This window comes from Ursus arctos, unplaced genomic scaffold, assembly GCF_023065955.2.
Source record: "Ursus arctos isolate Adak ecotype North America unplaced genomic scaffold, UrsArc2.0 scaffold_19, whole genome shotgun sequence".
NCBI lineage: Eukaryota > Metazoa > Chordata > Mammalia > Carnivora > Ursidae > Ursus > Ursus arctos.
The window spans coordinates 47,870,224-47,888,212 of record NW_026622863.1 but is presented as its reverse complement, the minus strand read 5'-3'; the positions used below and the strand labels follow the sequence as shown (position 1 = coordinate 47,888,212).

At 55.1% G+C, this 17,989-nt stretch overlaps 1 protein-coding gene across 2 annotated transcripts in view; it reads right to left on the bottom strand.

The window, feature by feature from the left end:
• Positions 1-2,092: 2,092 nt before the first annotated feature.
• MARK4 (microtubule affinity regulating kinase 4) overlaps positions 2,093-17,989 on the bottom strand; it is a 28,389-nt gene continuing 12,492 nt past the window's right edge. The window contains exons 9-18 of one of the 2 annotated variants that reach the window (XM_026482063.4): positions 16,328-16,447; positions 15,763-15,862; positions 14,306-14,415; positions 14,039-14,198; positions 10,520-10,737; positions 8,622-8,725; positions 6,030-6,308; positions 5,792-5,871; positions 4,853-4,897; positions 3,398-3,564 (exon numbers count right to left, since the gene is read on the bottom strand). In XM_026482063.4, coding sequence (XP_026337848.1) covers positions 3,500-3,564; positions 4,853-4,897; positions 5,792-5,871; positions 6,030-6,308; positions 8,622-8,725; positions 10,520-10,737; positions 14,039-14,198; positions 14,306-14,415; positions 15,763-15,862; positions 16,328-16,447 — 1,281 coding nt within the window. In that variant the 3' untranslated portion in view covers positions 3,398-3,499. Of the gene's footprint in view, positions 3,565-4,852; positions 4,898-5,791; positions 5,872-6,029; positions 6,309-8,621; positions 8,726-10,519; positions 10,738-14,038; positions 14,199-14,305; positions 14,416-15,762; positions 15,863-16,327; positions 16,448-17,989 lie in introns of both variants that reach the window. The other variant, XM_026482062.4, reaches the window with a different exon arrangement.

The window sequence follows — 17,989 nt, the reverse complement described above, 5'->3', positions numbered from 1 at the left end:
AGGTGGGGAGGGGCGGTGGGAGGGGCAGGTAATAGCCGTCCGGAAGCATCTGAACGCGTACTGGGTGCTGGCCACATCAATCACCTCTAGTCGACCCAATACGCTGAGGCCCCCGTCAGCACGGGCAGCATTGTGGCCTCAAAAAGAGACAGGTTTCAGACGGAAATGTGAGGCGGAGTAAGTGGAAGACAGAGACCCAGGGACCTGGAGGAGGCACTTTTTCAAACCTGAAGCCACACAGGTAAAGGGCCCTTAGACATCAAGAGATGTACTCTGTTTTACAAAGGGGAAACTGAGGCCAGGGGATGTCCCCAAGCGTTCCCAGAGAGGTTCCTGAAACAGGAAGGCTAGAAGAGAAAGACAAGACCTGTCAGATGTCAGGATGTCCTTTTCAATACTGTCCCCAAATGAAGATTGCATCACTAACCCCGGCTCCACCCCGACCCCACCCCTGAGGCCACACAGACCACAAGCACTCCAGTGGGACGGTGGAAGCCCAATCTGCCCGTCAGCAATCATGCCTGTCCTGCCTATCTTGCTTCAGAAGCCTTAAATGCACCCCCTCTCCCCACTTTCTGTCCCTCTCTGACCTCCTCCCTACTCTCCTGTCTCCTTCCCTCCCTTCGCAGCATAAACCTGTCCCTGCCTCTCCCTTGCTCACAACCTCGCCATGGCTCCCCAGTGTCCTTGGAAGAAAGCCCAGGCCCCTCTCTACGACCTTCAGGGCCCTGCCAACATCTCCGGCCTCATCTGTCCCAGTGATTCTACTCACCGCAAATCTTATGCCATTTGCTGTACTCTCACTCTCCTGCTTCCCAGCCATCGTACAAGCTGTTCCGTCTGCCTAGAACACAAGCCCCCTACCCGCCATGTCTAGCAGCTGTTCATCATTCTCCCAGTGGCAGCTGGGCTGTTCCTCCTCCGGGAAGCCCTCCCTGGCTGGGACAGGCACCCTCTTGGCCCCCTGCCAGCCCTGCCCATTCTGGATCACCACTGAAGTGTCTAAATCCAGCTTTCTCCACTGGACTGAGCCCCCACCCCCACCCCGAGGGCAGGACTGGGGCTGATTTGGTCACCACTACATCCCCAGCACAGGGCTGGGCACACAGGAAGCCCTTAGGGATTGAGATTTCCAGAGCTGGTTGGTGCCCACCACCTGACTCGATAGAAACACCTTTTAGCGGATCCCTATTCTGGCCTCACTCATGAGACAGTAATGTGGTTCTGCTCCAGACCCTGAATTTTTCAACAACAACCACTCAATTTCTACCACCCTTCATTTCTCATTTGACTTTGCTATCAGGCCCAAGAAGAACACAAGACAAGGGTTGACCGCGCCATGCCCCAAGTGGGCAACTGAGGCACGGTAGACTAAGCCTCTTCCCTACATACAACCTTCCATGGCTCCCTAGTGCCCTTGGATGAAAGCGCTGCTTGCTTGCTTTGGCCCACGAGGTCCTGTGTGAACAACCCCCGCCCTCTACTGCTTAGCTCTAGTGAGCTTCTATTCCCCTCCTCTGGCTAAGGACACCTTGACTATCCTCTGAGGAACCCCTCTAAATCCAGCTCCAGGCAGGGGCCTGGCCACTCTGGAGCAACAGTGACTGGGTCAGGGATGGTCACATGACTTCTCCGGGCCAATAAGAGTCTGTCTTGGGACTTTTGACAAAAGTTGGCAAGGAGGAACTTTCTGCTGCAGAAACTAGGCAAAGGGAAGAGAGGTTGGAAATGCTGGGGTCATCTCTGCCATCAGGGAGTGTGCCTGATGGAACTACGGGCTGAAACTATTAAACTCACACTGAAAAAAGCCAAGCTGAGATGGCCAGCTGCCTGGGTTCAGCCCTACCTGAAGTCAGGTGCCCCCACACCGTTAAGGAACATAAACAAACGAATAACCTTTTTGCTTAAGTGTAGATGGATCATTAGTCCTAATACAGCATTTCTCTTGCTAATTCTCCACCACCCCCAACAGAGCAGCCATACTGAAATTACCCACGGTTCTCTGAAAGTCTATCATGCACTCCTCACCACCCCCCCCACCCCCGGCTTTTGCCAGGGCATACCCCAAACCCGCTCAACTCCTACTCATCCTTCCGAGCCCAACTTCAGCATCATTTCCCCGACTCCCCTCCCGCTCTGTTCTGGGCTCCGCAAAGCAACGGTTTCTCTAGTGTTTTGTGTCAGAACCCACGTCCGCCACAGACAGGGGCTCCTCCTGTCTCCGTGTCCAGCACCGGGCCTGGCACGGAGTAGGCACAGGTCAATGACTGTTTATTGAATAAATGTACTACTGGAGTAGGAAGTGGCTTAGAGTCCGGAATAACATGTGGGCGGGCACGTGACTGGATGAATGGGGGACCGATATAGGAACTGGGGGCCTCGTGGATGAGGCCGAGTTCTGTCCTGCCCTCCTCCGCCATCATCCTTGACCCTCACACCCCCACCACGCCCAGTCTGCAGCTGAGAAAACGGAGGCTCAGAGAGGAGGAACCACTGGCCCAAAGTCACACACCGCCTCCTCCTCGTCTCACTCGCAGGTGAGGGCAGGGAAGGAAAAGCCCGGGGTCAGCGTGGGGGAGGGGGACTCTCCTAAGTTTATTGGGCGACAGGCTGCAGGTGAGGGGGCTGACAGGAGGAGGGGGGGTGTAATAACTTAAAAACCGGAGGTGACAGCGGCAGCTCCTCAAGAGATCTCTGCAGAGGGGAGGGTGTGGGGGGTATTTACAAGGATTTGTACAAATTGCCCCGCGCCAGCCTGGGGCAGGAAGGGGGGTGGGGGGTCGAGCATGAGGGGAGGGGAGGGGAAGGAATCTGCCTCTCTCCCACTCCCAGCACCCCCATTCTCCAGTCTTTAGGCTCAGCAACCCTTCCTGCCCCTGCCCAAGGCCTAATTCTTGAGTTCGTGGTGGGGGGCAGGGATGGAAGAGTTTCCTCAGTTTCCTTTTCTGCCCCTAAAGTCTTCTTGGGTGCCCCCCGGCAGGGTGAGGGGGGACAGGACCAGCTGGAGGCTCCAGGAAGGGGCCAGCTCCCCCTGCTCGGCCCCCTCACGCTTCTCTCCTGCCCAACGGCCCCGGAGAACAGCACGGGGGACAGTCTCTGTCCCCACATCGGGTTCGCGGGAACCGAGGTGATGACAGAGGGAGACGCCCCCTCCCTGACCCCTTTCCCTGCTGTGGAGGTGAAGGGCACGAGGGAGAGGAAGAAGAGGGGACCCGGGCCGTGGCGGCTCAGAGCTCGAGGTCGTTGGAGATGCGGGTGACGAGGGTGCGGAAGGCCAGGGCGGTGCCCGCCACGCGGCGGAAGAGAACTCCCCGCAGGCCCGGCCGGGGCAGCTGGCAGACCTCCACTTCGAAGTGGGACAGGGGCTCGGGCCCGCCCGCACCCCCGTGCAGGCAGGCCAGCAGGAACGGCTGTGGCTGGCGGCAGCGGCAGCGGGCGGCCGCGGTGGCCTGGCGCAGAGCTGCCATCAGGGCCTCGGGCGGGCGTGAGCTGGTCAGCTTCACACTCCAGGGGAATCGGAGTAGCCGGGGGGCGGTTTCCGTTTGATCCCAAGGTAGATGGCAACTGGGGTGGGAAGATATTAGCGGTCAAAGATAGGAGAGGAGCGGAAGGCGACCCACTGTGCCCACCTGGGGACAGACTCCTAGACGTCCCTCGCAACCCGCCACCCTCTCGTACCCCAGGGGCAGTGACAGGGGTTCAGCTGTACAGATCGAGGGCCAGCTGGAGACTACATTTCCCAGCCTCCGCGGCAGCCAGGCGCCGCCTTGCCTCTAAGTTCCTAGGTGTCAGTGGAAGCGATGTGCGCGACCTCCCAAGGGGTATCTGGAAATGTCCGGGGGCTTTTAGATTATCGCGATGTCTTGGGATGGGGGGTGCCGCTGACATTCATTAGGTTGGGAGGGGGCGTTCAGGGAGGATACACGTTCTGCACCATGTGAGAAGCCCCGCACAACAAAGGAATGTTCCGCCTAAAGTACCAAGAGCGCTCCTCTTGAGAAGCATTGCACACCCAGTCTTCCCAGTTTACGCATGGCCCACTCGGCCTCTCAGCGCCAAGCTGAACACGTGACTCGGTTCTAGCCAATGAGAGCATTCCACCTCCCTGCCTGCTGTGATTGGTTCAAAGAGGAGCATATGACTATATCCCACCAGAGTACTCCACCCTTCCGGCCACAGGCATTGGTTTAGGGATGGACATGTGACTCGGTTCCAGCCAATGAGAGTCAGTCCTGGGACCTTTGGGACTGGTGGGGAGGTTCTTTATTTGCACAGGGGTCTTTACACGGGGATTGTGTCAAACTGAAGCAGGGTGGGCGAGGTACAGGGCTGCTTGCTTTTGTAAATAAGAGTTACTGGAACCCGGCCATGCCCGTCCGTTTTTGTACGGACTACGGCTGCTTTTGCATGACAATGGCAGAGCCGAACAGGCATGAGGGAGATGACCTGGCCCTCAAAGCCTAAACTGCGTACCATCTGGGGCTGTATAGGTAACGTTTGCCCGAGCTGCGGCAACAGTTGCGCCTTGTTGGATGAGAGGGGGAGGAGGTGTGCTGTTGACAGCAGGAGTTGGTCATACATGGAAGAGGCTGGACGTGAGGATGGTCAAGGGACAGTGTGCACAGATGGGAATGGAAATGAAAGGAAGTTGTGGGGGCGGGGCATAAGAGGTGCGGGCAGAGGAAGGAGGATCTGAGCGAGAGTTTAGGAAGCTGGCTTGGGGATGAGGCTCAGGTCCCATCTATAGGCATGGGGGTGGTGGACAGGGGAGGTGCGGACACGAGCAGGGTCTGAGGCACGCTAAGGGGGTGGGGCAGGTGTGGCGGTCAGGGGTGTAGGCACAGGCACTCACCTTGTGACCTCAGGTCCCCCGATTCTCTCAGGTTCGTCTGTGACCCTAGAGCAGGGGAGGGGGGCAGAGTGTCTAATCCGCACATACAGCGCCCCCTCCCCCAACCCCCGGCCTCCAGGACTCTGGGCAGCCCCTGCCTCTGGTCCCGGTCCCTTCCTGTTGGCTGGAGCTGGGCTGGGGAGGGCTGGGAGTCAAGATCTGAACTCCCTCTCCATGCCCAGAAGGGGAGCCCCTTCTGAAATGGTTAGTGCAGGTCGGAGGAAAGATACTGAAGAATTTGGAAGACAAGAGAGAAAGGGGTTGGGCAGAGACACACACCTACATATAGAAGGACAAGGACACACACACGCACCCCTCCTTCAGGCTTTGCTCAAACGGCACCTCCTCAGTGAGGCCTGCTCCATTTAAAACTGCACCTCTCTTCCCTGCTCTAGTTTTCTTCTCAGTACTTATTTACTGTCTGGATCTCCGAGGAGAATGTCGGCGCTGCCTGGGCTGGGATTTTATAGATTCTGTTCACTCTACTCCAGGGTCTAAGATAGGGCCAGGCACACAACAGGCGCTCAGTGAATAAACATAAATCATTTTCCAAGGCAGCATTCTAAGCTCAGTCCATATACCACCTCATTTTGTCCACAGGACAACCCTACGAGGAAGGCACTGTTATTTCTATCCCCACCTTACAGAAGAGGAAAGCAAGGCCCAGAGAGGTTGAGTGATTTCCTCAAGGTCACTCAGCAGAGCTGGGGTCTGAACCTCAAGAGTCTGGCTCCAGAGGCCAGACTACTGTTTATTAAATGTGTAAAATGAACAGCCAGACCCCACAACCAGTCCTCCTCCCGCACACACACAGTCCGCCTCCCCCACCCCTGTACACACAGGTCAGACATGCAGACAGGGAGGCAGAGCCAGGGACAGTGGAGGGTGGACAGGACTTACTGATCTTGGATCCCTGGGGCAGAGAGGCGCCCGAAACGCAGCGGTTAGAGTTCTGCCGTTTAGAGGGATCGAGGGTAACCCTGTAGTGTGAGGAGGGAGGTGAAGGGTGACGGAGGAGGAGGAGAAAGAGGAGGAAAAGGAGGAGATGATGGGGTACAGAAGGCAGAGCAGAGTAGAAGACAGGTTAGGACCCATTGCCCCCCACCCCACCCCCACCCCCCACGTCCATGGGGCTCACCTTCGGGTCAGTTTGGAGGTCAGCTTGGTGAAGAGGTTGGTGGTGGGGCGGGGCCGCCCAGTGGGCAGGGGTGTGGCCTCGTGGGCCAGCGTGGGAGAGGCGGGGGGCCCGTTCTGCACACCCCCGCCTCCCCCGCCCCCTGCCCTCCGGTCCCGGACCTGGCCACCGTGGAAGGTGCTGCGGATGGTGGAACCGCGTGCCAGGCGGCTCCGCTCCCCCGATGGGGGAGCCAGGCTGTGACTAGAGGGAGAGGCGGGGGGCACCCGTGGGGTACCCGAGCTGTGGGCAGAAAGGAACAAGTCAGAGTGGGGTCTCCAGGCAGGCCAAGGCCCCAGTCTCTCTGATTCTTCACTGTCCTGTCTTGAGATCAGAAACATTAAAAACTTAGAGCTCAGATACAGGGCTGCCATGTACAGTTGGGCATGCTGTGTACTATAAAACCCTAGCTATTTTACTGACTCTTCTTTTTCCTAAGTCATCTCTCCTTCAAACTGTCCTTTCTTCAAACCCTACCCGCTCCAAACGTACCTAACTATCCTCTCTCTAAACTCAGCAGCTGAACAGGTTCAGATACCTTTTTTGATGAATCCTTTGCCATTTGCCATCCAAACCTCAGGAGCCAAATCAACTTTGCAAATACTTCGCTATCTGAACTTTCATTATTCAAACTCGGGATAGGAATAGATGTGAACATCAAAGGTACTTATACTCAGTATGATAAATTTTGTGACAGGCGAGAAAGGACCCTCTTCCTAATTGTCTCAAGATGTTGTGTGGACAGTGGTGGCTCCAGCGTCCCAGGACCCTCCTCCAGACCCTCCCAGTCCTGACAGGAGGGGCCAGACCTACAATTTGTATCCTTCCAAGGACCCCAGGACCAGTCTGGATCTCTAAGAGGGAACGCTGTGGCAGATGCCACTACCTCTCCCTTGGAATCCGTCCTCCTTGCTAAGGGTGTGAGCGTTGCACATGGCCACCCAGCCAGAGACTACATTTCCCAGCTCCCTTGCAGTTAGGGGTGGTCATGTGACTATTCTCTGGCCAATGGGATACAAGCAGAAGTACTTTCTCCCATTTCTGGGTCAGGCCTCTAAAAAGCATGCAGCTTGCATGCCTCTCTTTCCATCCTTCTTGCTGGTTGAGAAATGGTGGCAGCTGGTGCAGTGGCCTCAGTCCCAGAGCTGGAGCCTCAGGCTGAGTTTGGCAGAAACAATCTGGGTCCTTGGAGGACCCTGCCTGCCTACCTCCAGATGGCTCTATCAGAGAGGCCTAAATCTCCTTCTCATGTAAGCCACTGTCCCCTGGGGTCTCTTCATTACACCAGCTGAGGCTACAATCCAACTGATACTGCCTCTCGACCAAAGCTGGAAGGCTGTGCACTATACTGTTTACAAATACACAAGCTGGAGTCAGTCTGGAATCTTTGCTCCTTGACTTAGCAGCTGTGTGGCCTTGGACAAGTTACTTAACCTCTCTGAGCCTCATTTCCTTAGCTGTAAAATGGAGATACCGGGATCTACCTCCCAGAGTTGTCAGGGGCATTCAACCAGCGAATACACACTAAAGCCTGGCATACAGTTCCTGCTTGATGAATACTCACTATTATTTTTATTTAATGACCACAAAATAAGCACTTCCTCATCGAATGCCTTCTATGTCACAGACCCCGTGCCAGGCACAGGACGCACTTGATCTCCACTGGATCCCCCTAACGGGGCCTAGAGGCGGAGGACATTAGCCCCGCGTCTTACAGAGGAGGAAACCGAGGCTCAGAGACTCGCCCGAGGTCATCCTGCTAGCACAGTGCAGAGGCGATATTTGAACTTAGAACTCAGCAGCCACAGAATCACTGCTTTCAACCACGCCATATCCTGTCCCCACCAAACAGTAACACGCATGTCAGGTGTTCCCCACAGTGCACCTTGGTGTCGCGCCCTGGAGTCCTGGTGGGTGGGAATGTCATTATCCTGAAGCCCGCCCCACTCCTGGATTTGAATCTTGACGTGAACTAATTCATCCCTCTCTCCCCCTTCCCCTGTTTTTTTAAGTAGGCTCCATGCCTAACGTGGGGCTTGAACTCACGACCCTGAGATCAAGAGTCGCGTGCTCTACCGACTGCACCAGCCAGGCGCCCCTAATTCATTCCCTTTTTATTCTCCAGCCAGTCTGCACTGGTTTCCCTCACTTGCCAGCTGAAAGAGACCGAACAGACTCAGGAAAACTAGTTTGAAAATCAGCCAACAAGAGGATGTTGAAGCTGTGACATTCTGGGGCTTCTCTCAAGTTCTAAAAATTGATCATTCAAAAAAAAAAAAAAATCAACTCAGTTTCCCAAGGCTTGTAGGCGGAGAACAGGGCAGACTGCTTTCCTGGGGCCGATGACTAACTAATTAATTAAGAAGGGAAGATTTCAGGGGGGGTCAGCCTGGGGGTGGGGGTGGGGAGGACATGGGTAGATTCTGCCAAGGGAAGGGCAGACACACACACTCCCCAGGCCCCATGGCACCCCTTCCCCACAATGGTTATCATCTTCGATCAAGGAGGGCCCCGCTCCATTACACACCGCTCCCCGCTGCTGCCCCCTCTCCATACCTGTTCTCTTTGCCGTTTGGCAACAGGGATGGGCGCTCAGCCCCAGGGCGTTCTGTGCAAACGTAGGTGTTTCTGCGGGTCATCATGCTGGGAGGAAGGTTGTTCTGTGGGAGACATGGCCAGGAGGGAGTGAGGGGGTGGAGGGATATCTCTTAACTGCCCACTTATCCTCCCTGGCCTCCCTCACTATGACCGAGGCAGGGGCCAAGGCTGAGCAGGTGATGGTTTACTCTGGGAGAAAGGAAAGGTTAACCAGCCATCCTGGCAACTCAGGCTAAGGGTCAGGGAGCTGAGACAGGGGTGCTGAGGGACAGCGGGTCAGGGCGGTGCCCAGAGGGCAGGCTTGCCCACCCTTCCAGCTCTGCCCCACCTGGGTACAGGCCAGCCGCGTGAAGCTGTCTCCTCCTGGCCTTTGCACGGCCGGCCCACCTGCTTGGGTACTCCTCCCACCTTTCCCCTCCACTCACACCTATGTATCTTCCAGGTGTCGGTTCATAATATAGCCGGCTGAGTCAGGTGCCTTCTTGGGGCCCCCACTACCACCTCGATCACTTTGTATCGTCAGTATCTGTCCCCTTATCCATCCCCACCTGCCCTGGACTGCAACCCCCCTCGGGTCAGGGAGTGCGCGTCGGGATTATGCCGCCTCCCCAAACGTGCTGGGACGTGATCCCTGGTTTTCGATCCTCTGGAAGTTTCTCTAAGGTTGGTGTTATTCCTTCTTTCAGTGTTTGGCCGAACTCCACCACTTGGAGCCTGGAATTTTCTTTCTGGGAAAGTTTTAAGTTATGGATTCCAGGTCTTGAACAAGAACATAAGACTGTTTAGCTTTTCTGTTTCTTCTTCCTTTATTGACTTCTATTATTTTCTTCCTTCTACTTTGGGGGGGCTAATTTGCTATTCTTTTTCTACCTTTTTGAGGTGTGGGCTTATCTTAACAACAACGAGAGCCTTCATGTATTGAGTGCTTACTGAGCAGGACGCTGTGGGTGGTTAGTTTATGTCCAAGATCTTACAAGGGCCTCATGACAATCCAAGTCCTCGGATGAGTCCATTTCACGGGGTGGAATACTGAGGCTCAGAGAGGTGAAGTCACTTGCTCAAGGCCACACAGCTCACCAATGCAATTCAAGCTCTGGTCTGTGTGGCCTCAGAGGGCTGACCCCTTACCTATGACCTGCCTCCACTCTTGGCTCTGATGGGGGGCGGGGGGCTATTTATGCTCCTCAACCACCTGTTTTAAGGAGCTGCAGAAGGAGGAGAGCCAAATACCACATTCCCCAGACGCCTCTGCAGCTCAGGACCCACGTATGAATGGGTTCTGCCAACCTTTGCACTCAGGAAGATCTGGAAGGTGGCAATGGGGTAGCAGTGGCCTTCTGTCCCCTGTGACTTCTGCTCACATGGGCAAGGTCACGAGATGAGGGTCTTTGCCTCAGCAGAGCCCCAGTGCCTGTTTTTAGAGTTCCCGGCATTGAGGGGCCCTTTTGGTAGAGAACAAAGTTTCTGAGTCTTGAATTACGGTCATGACCATGTGTTCTGGAAACTCAACAGCGCTAGGATCCGCCCAGAGGCGGCAGCCCCCTCCGTGGGTCAGGTCTGCGGTGGTGATGTCTAACCCGCTGCCTGCCCCGCCAGCCCTTCCTACAACTTCATAAGTACCTCATCCCCTGTATGAAATCCTTCCTACCTAAGCAAGGAGAGTGCTTCTTTCTGACACTGAAGGCTAATTTCTACGCTGGCGTCCGGCACAAGCTCGGGCAGAGAGAGAGCCCTCAAATGCCCATGGGCTGAACGAACGAACAGACAGAACAAGGAGTCCTGGGTGGTGGTCTGCGGAACAGCAGGGTCGGAAAAGTGTGAACCAGGCGGCCACACCCCCAGCCCTGGCCACTCACAGGGGTGCTCGTGCTGTCCTTCCGCCGCTCTGGGATCTCTGCCTTGTTGGGGTTGTGGGCGCTGCTGACCATGGGGCTGGAAGGGGGCAGCCCCCGGCTCCCGCTTCCAGCAGCACTGCAGCTCGCCTTCCGGCCTGGCAGGCGCTCCTCCTTCAGCTCCGTCTCCCCGGTGCTGGTTGGGCTGCGCTTGGGGTGCAGGGGTGCGGGGGATGGGCCACCTGGTGGAGGGAGGGGACAGTTAGGGCTCATGTCACCTGGAAGAGCCAGAACCTACTCTGGGTGATCCTTAGAACCTCAGAATTCCTCACATAGGCTGCAAGCTCCACATGGGCTGACACTATCTGTCCGCGTGACGAATGCACACACTGCCCCCCAACTCCATGGAAATGACACGATGCCCATGTAGGTTATTCACGGCATCGCTTTTTTTCCCCTAAGATTTTATTTATGAGAGAGAAAGAGAAAGCATGTGTTGGGCGGGAGGGCCAGAGAGAGGGACAAGCAGACTCCCTGCTGAGCAGGGAGCCCGATGCGGGGCTCGATCCCAGGACCCCGAGACCATGATCTGAGCTGAAGGCAGATGCTTAACTGACTGAGCCACCCACGCGCCCCGCATCGCTATTTCTTAAAAAGATTTTATTTATTTGAGGGAGAGAGAGAACGAGCAGGGGAAGGGACAGAGGGAGAGGGACAAATGGACTCCACACTGAGCATGGAGCCTGACATGGGGCTTGATGCCTGGACCCTAAGATCAATGACCTAAGCCGATGTCAGACACTTAACCGACGGAGCCACCCAGACGCCCCGCATCGCTATGGTTTTTTAAGGCCAAAAGATTGGGAGTGGCCTAAGTGCCCCTTAAGAGGGGAATGGCTAAGTGACGTCACGGTACCCCTGTACGCTGGAATACCACGCAGCAACGAGGCGGGAGCTGCTTATGTACCAAGACAGAATGATCTTCAAGACAGACCGCAGAGCAGAAAAGGCAGGGCCTGAGGTCTGAGGCGTGAGGTCATTTGTATAAGGTGAAATGTGCAGATTCCTGTGTATCTCTATTTACTTGCTTATACATGAATATCTTAAAAGGCTATCATTTGTCTTAAAAGGTGAGAATATTACCTTCGTGGTATATGACTAGGTTAGCATTGTATTTATATATCTTTATGTCTTTTTTTTTCTTTTAACTTTTTTAAGGGGGGAGGGGCAGAGGGAGAGAGAATCTCAAGCCGACTCCCCACTGAGCGCGGAGCCTGTGACATGGGGCTGGATCTCGCGACCTCACGATCTGAGCCAAAATCCAGAGTCAGAAGCTCAAGCGACTGAGCCACCCAGGCGCCCCTACGTTTCTTTTCTTCTTCTCTATCTCCTTTCCATATCTGTCTTTATATACAGTCAACCCTTGAAAACACGGGTTGGAATTCTGCGGGGCCACTTCTATGTGGATGTGTTTCGATAAATACCGTACCGTACTGCAGACGTCTTTTCCCGACGACTCTCAGAAGGACATTTTCTGTTCTCTAGCTTGCTTTATGGTACGAATATGGTATCTACCCCATACCACATGTATGTGTGGACGGACTATGTTATCCGTGAGGCTTTCGGTCAACGGCAGGCTATTAGCAGTTACATTTGGGGGGAGTCGAAAGTTATACGTGGGTTTTCAACAGCACAGGGGGTTGGTATCCTAACCCCTGCCTTGTTCAGGGATTAACTCTTTATAGATGGATAAACTCGCTCCCAAACTGGTCACAGGGGCTGCCTCCAAGGACAACTGGAGGCTGGAGATGGGTGTTTGATGAAAACTTTTTTACTGTCTACCCTCCTTGTACTATCAAACCTTGAAGGCTGTGACTGTATTCATCTCAAAAACAAAACAAACACATCTGGTCCCTTGGAACATCTTAGGAAATCATGGTCTCAGAACCAGCGGGTTTAAGTGTGTTCACGAACTTCGGAGAGTTGAAACTTCTACGTGTTATGTCCTCAGGAAATTTAATGCCCCAAAGTCCCAGCACCGTAACAGGCTCTGCAAAGAGGGGCACGGGGCACCCGTCGACAATCCTCCAAGAATCCCGGAAGCCCAGAAGGTCTCCATGTGGGTGTTCTTTAAGGTTATATGTTGTAACCAGAGGATGTTCGAGTCACAAGCTTCTTAGCGACCTTTTGTGCCAACCTGGCTATTTTATAGGTGGAAAGAGGAACTCCAGGGGAAGGGGAATGGCTTGACCATCCAGAATCCCACCCTTCCTGCTTAGGACCGGGCTTGAGTTTCCCTGACACCCCCGTCCCCATGCTAGTGCCTGTCCCAGAGTAAAGCGTTATGAAATAGGGCTGCAAAATAAGGGACAGTCGGACACCACGCTGGCCGTTCCTTACACGGCTAAACTCGGCGTTACCACGTGACCCGGCAAGTCCACTCCTAGCTACATGCCTGAGAAATGGACGCATACATCCATACGGAACCCGGTACATGGACTGTCATGGCAGCATTATTCGCAAGTGCCAAACGGCAAAAACAACGCAATGTTGTTCCTCAGCTGACGAATGGAAAACCAAAATGTGGTAGGTCCACGACACGGAATATACTGGGCTGTTAAAAGGGATGAAGTGCTCGCCCACGCTAAACCGTGGATGAAAACGTTATCCTAAGTGAAAGGAGCCAGACACAAAGGGCCACATATTGTATAATTCTGCTTACACGAAATGTCCAGGATAGGGCAATCTGCAGAGCTTGGTATGTGAATTGTATCTCAATAGAGCTGTTTAAAGAATAGTTGGGATTTTATCTATCTGTGCACATTCTCACGGAAATAAATAAAATCTTTAAAAAATTAAAAAAAAAAAGAATAGTTGGGAGGATTCACATCTGAGAAGGGTGTGGGTAAGAGACCTCTCGGAAGTTTCCATGCCTAGTCTGTGGCGGTGGTGGCCAGCTCTATCTTCTGCGGGTGACATCTTTCAGTTACAGAACGTGGGGTACAGAAGGTGTCTGCCCAGCCCCCTTCCCCGAGGAAGGGACTTTCAAAATTTCAGTGCAGAGGAGAGCCAGAGGGCAGGCTCTCAGCAGCCAATTTGCGCCACGTGTCCTCCTGTGTCCTGATCACAGCGAACCCTGACGTGAGAGCTCTATCCCTGACAGGTAGACCAAAGGGGCTGTGACATGGGGCTGGATCTCGCGACTTGGGCTGGTCTCTAACACGGAGACAGAAGGGCACAGATTGGGAAAAAGATAAGGTGAGATAAGTAAGAGAGAAAGGAAAAGCCAGAGGAAGAGAGAGGAAGCAAGAAAAATAGAGTATCTGCTCTGGATGCTTTTTCGGTTTCTAATCCCTTCCTGATCCTGGCTGTGCGTTTCCGCCTCCAAGTTCTCTATAATGTATCTTTATACGAAATTCCTCCCTTCTCTGCAGCTGGCTTGAGCAGGGGTTTCTGTTGCCTGTGGGCCAGACAACCCTGATGTAAGGCAGGTCTGAGGGCTTGGGGTCCGCCATGGCGTGTGAGGGTGCGGGCCATACTCACAGAAGTCGCTATGCCTCCGCTGGCGGTGGTAGGTGGAGGAAGCACTCCGTTGTCCTTTGCTGTGGCTGGTGCCTTTGCTGGAGCTCGTTCCATTGGTGGTGTCGCTGGGCGCCCGCACCCGTGCCAGGGCCAGCCCCGGGGTGCCCCGGTCCCCACCCTCCTGCAGGAGGATGACAGATAAGGAGCCTCAGCCTCTGTCCCCCTCTGCCCCAGAAGTCCCTCCACCCCGGGCATCGCGCATCCCAAATGCCCCTGGCGCCTTCTGACCTCAGTCTTCCTGCCCAGCAGGAGGTAGGTGGCGGTCACTTCGTTGTACTTCTGGCTCGTCAAGGCCTCTTTGATTTCTTCCCGCGTGTAGCCCATACCCACCATCACCTCTGGGAGAGGGGGATGGAGAGGAGGTTCAATCTCCCTAGACCCTTCCCTTCCGCTCGTTTCTGCATCACATAGCAACGTCTGCTCTTCGGCCTGTTTAGTATCCGTTCCCCCTTCTGCCAGCAGCACCCTGACTGCCTTGGAAGGACAAGTCTTTCCTGCTCAGATCACCTGGCCGACTCCTGCCTGCGCCAAACCCCCTAAAGCAGGTACACAACCCAGGTGTGACCAGAGTCTTCCATCCCCAAGGCCACACTGATTGGTTCAGGGCAGGCATATGACCCAGGTCTGGCCTTTTGGAATGCTTCACACCCAAAATCACGTTGATTGGCAGGGTGGGCATATGACCCGGCTCTGGCCAATCAGAGCATTCCACCCCCAAAGCCACACTGATTGGTTCAGGGGTAGCCAATGGGCACCAGCCTAGAGCTTCTATTGGAACATTTAGGAAAATGGCTCCTCTCCTGGATGGGGTGTCCAGGCCGCTAGGATGTGCTGTTGTCAGCTTGTGCCTGTGGCCGGAGCTGCCTGGGAAAGAAGCCCCCACTAGGATTCCCAACAACTGTGTCTGAGCACCTGAATCCAGCCGTGCCTGAAGGCCGGCATACCCTGGCCTTTTTAGTTAATGTGAATGAATCGGTTACAATGATTAGGTTATAACCATAAAAAATGGCTGACGTTAACAATTTTTGACCTATAAAAATGGCAGTTTCAAATGGTTCAGCCTATTATTAGTCTTATTATTGGCTTAAGCTAGAACGGCTTGGGTTTTCTCTTATGTACAACCACAAAAGTCCTGACTAATGCAGCCAACTCTGATGGCCTTGAGGGTTACTGGAGAGTTCCTAAGGGACTCTTTCAGGGCTAATGCCTTAGGGATCAAGAGTTCAAGGGCTCCAGGCCAGAGGATCTGGGACCAACGGGTTGGTGGGTGAGGCCTGTGCCCACATGGGGGTTTTCCCCAAACATGCGGGTTACCGATGACTTGTGCCCAAACACTTCTGGACGTGATCTATAATTTCTTTTTGTGTCTTAATAGTCAAAACTAAGTATTTTATGTCAATTAATTCATTTAATGTATTAACAACAACCCTATGATAGGATCTACCATTGTCCCGTTTTACAGATGAGGAAATAGAAGCACCGAGAGGAGAAGCCACTTGCCCAGGGTCACACAGCTAGAAAGTGGCAGCACAGGGATGAGAGCCTAGACTTCTCCGCTCTCCCTAACTGCCTTGCAAACTTCTCTCATGCGCTGACCGGAGGGGCAGGTGCTGGGAAGCTCCCACCCCTGGCTCTGTGGCCTGTCGCTCTGAGGAGCTGGGGCGCCTGCTGTCCCTGACCCTCACCGATTCGCTTGGTGTCCCCGAAGTCCTCCTCGGGCTCCGTGTATGGCTTCAACTCCTCACCCTCATAGCCGATGTTGATCCATTTGTCTTTCATGATTTGCTGCAGGACGCGGGGACAGGACACGGAAAGGGGGAAGACAGATGTCAGAAGAAACTGGGGGAAAATACGCTCCCCACCGCCCAGGCAGGCCCCCAGGTAGGGCTACCTGCCCCGCCCCCCACCTCCAAGACCTAACACCCCAGAATCAGGGCTTCCTGACAGCTAGCGCCTCCTCACCCGCACCCCCAGCACCCCTGTCGGAGCCTCCCGATGTCACCTCCCTCCTCTGCATCATCTGGGTCCCCAGCACCCTATAATCAGCCTAAGGAGCTCATTAGCTAATTACTGGCATGGCGGGGAGTGGGCGAAGCTGTTTGGGGGTGGCGTTGAGACGGGCCCGGGAGCCTTTTCCGGGGCTGCCTGTCTCCCCTCCCCCTTCCAGCCACGAGCTCAGGCAGATGGACCCAGAGGGAAAAAAGTGAGGGCACGAAGGCTGACATGGGAGGGTGTGGGGCCAGGGCTTACCTCCAGAGTACAGCGTTTAGCTGGGTTCAGCACCAAAAATCTCCGCAAGATGCTCTCACAGTCTGTTGACATGTAGAAAGGGACCCGGTACTTCCCTCTGAGGACTCGCTCCCGTAGCTCCTGGGGGGACGGGGTTACTGCGGGAGGGCTCCGCCCCACCTCCCTACCCATCGCGCACACGCACACACGCACAGCTTTCTCCCAACCGCCAAACAGAAGCAACAGGTGGCAAAGCCCCACCCCTCCCTCCTGACCGCAATACCCCGTCTGTGAAATGGGAGCCTTGTAGGCAACTTCACTCCGAGGAAACTTCACAGAGAAAGCGACTTCTACAAGCCTGGTCGGACGCGAGGCAGCATCCGGGGCCTGAGTCTCCTTCTCTGTACCCAGGGCTCACAGCACCCACTTCACTGGCCAGGGTGCGAGTGAGTGTAAGTAAAATGCCCAGCACATGTCCAGCCCAGAGTAAGTGGTACTGTTTAGGAAGGGGCAAGAGTGGGGGGGGGGGATCCTGCCCACCCGCCTTCCGCCCCTGGGACACCCCTCCCCTAGGCATGCCTGTCTTTCCAAAGAACTAGGAGACCCTGGCAGTCTCCAAGAATGAGAACTGATTTACAAGCTGACCTTTTTTTTGGTAAAGGGCCTTTTATGAGGGGCCCTGCCAAGACGGAGAAAATAAATTCCACGCACCAGGCCATGGCGGACCAGGGGGAGCCCCTTCCATCCTCAGGAAATGGAGGGGGGCAGGTGATGTGGGGGGGTTGGGGGGAATTCTCTGCGTGGAACTCTGTGCGGGGGACTGGGGATGGCCCGGGAGCTCCCTTCCTGGCATTCTCCTAAAAGGCCTGGAAGAGGCATGTGCCTGCGAGCCTCCTGGGTCTGCAGATCAGCGCAACCCCGAAGGGTCGTGAATATTTAATAATAATGAGTATCACTTTCAGAGCAGAGCACTTACCCCGGGCCAGGCAGGGTTCCAAGCGCTTTATATGCATGGGACATCCATGCTCACAACAAAGCTGTGAAGCGGGCTATGATGCCCATTTTTCAGACAAGGAAACTGAGGCCTAGGGAGGGTAAGTCTTTTGCGCGAGGAGCGTCCAGCCAGAAAACGGCAGGGCCGGGACTGAACCCCAGGCAGCCCAGCTCCGGAGCCCGCGCTGTGCAACCAGCGCACCACACCGCCTCTGTCACGAGGTGGTGAGAAGGAGCCATCGGGCCATCAACACCGCCACCGGCACGGCTCCTGAGAGTTAACACTCTGGGCCAGATGCCAGGTCCCCGGGGGGCGGGCTTCAGACACCAAGTTAGGGGGCCCTAAGTGCATATGCTTAACGTCCCCATCTTACGGTGGGGACGCAGGTTCAGAAACGGGGTATGTCCCAGGCCACTTTGCAAGGAAATGACAGAGCGGGGACCTGCCCCCAGCTGCCTGTCTCCTTTGCCTGGAAAGGTTTCCAGGGGCCTGGTGGAGAAAACAGGACAGCAGGAGGTGGCAAGGGCCTGGGGCAGGTGAGACGCTGGCCTGGCCCTCTGAAATGGTCTCTTGGCTTCATGCTCGGGGTTCAGATTATTCTGCGACCCCAACCACTGCATGCCTGATCTCAGCGAGCCCTCGAACCCCTGCTACGAGGCTCGTTACCTGACAGACGCTGAACAGAGTGG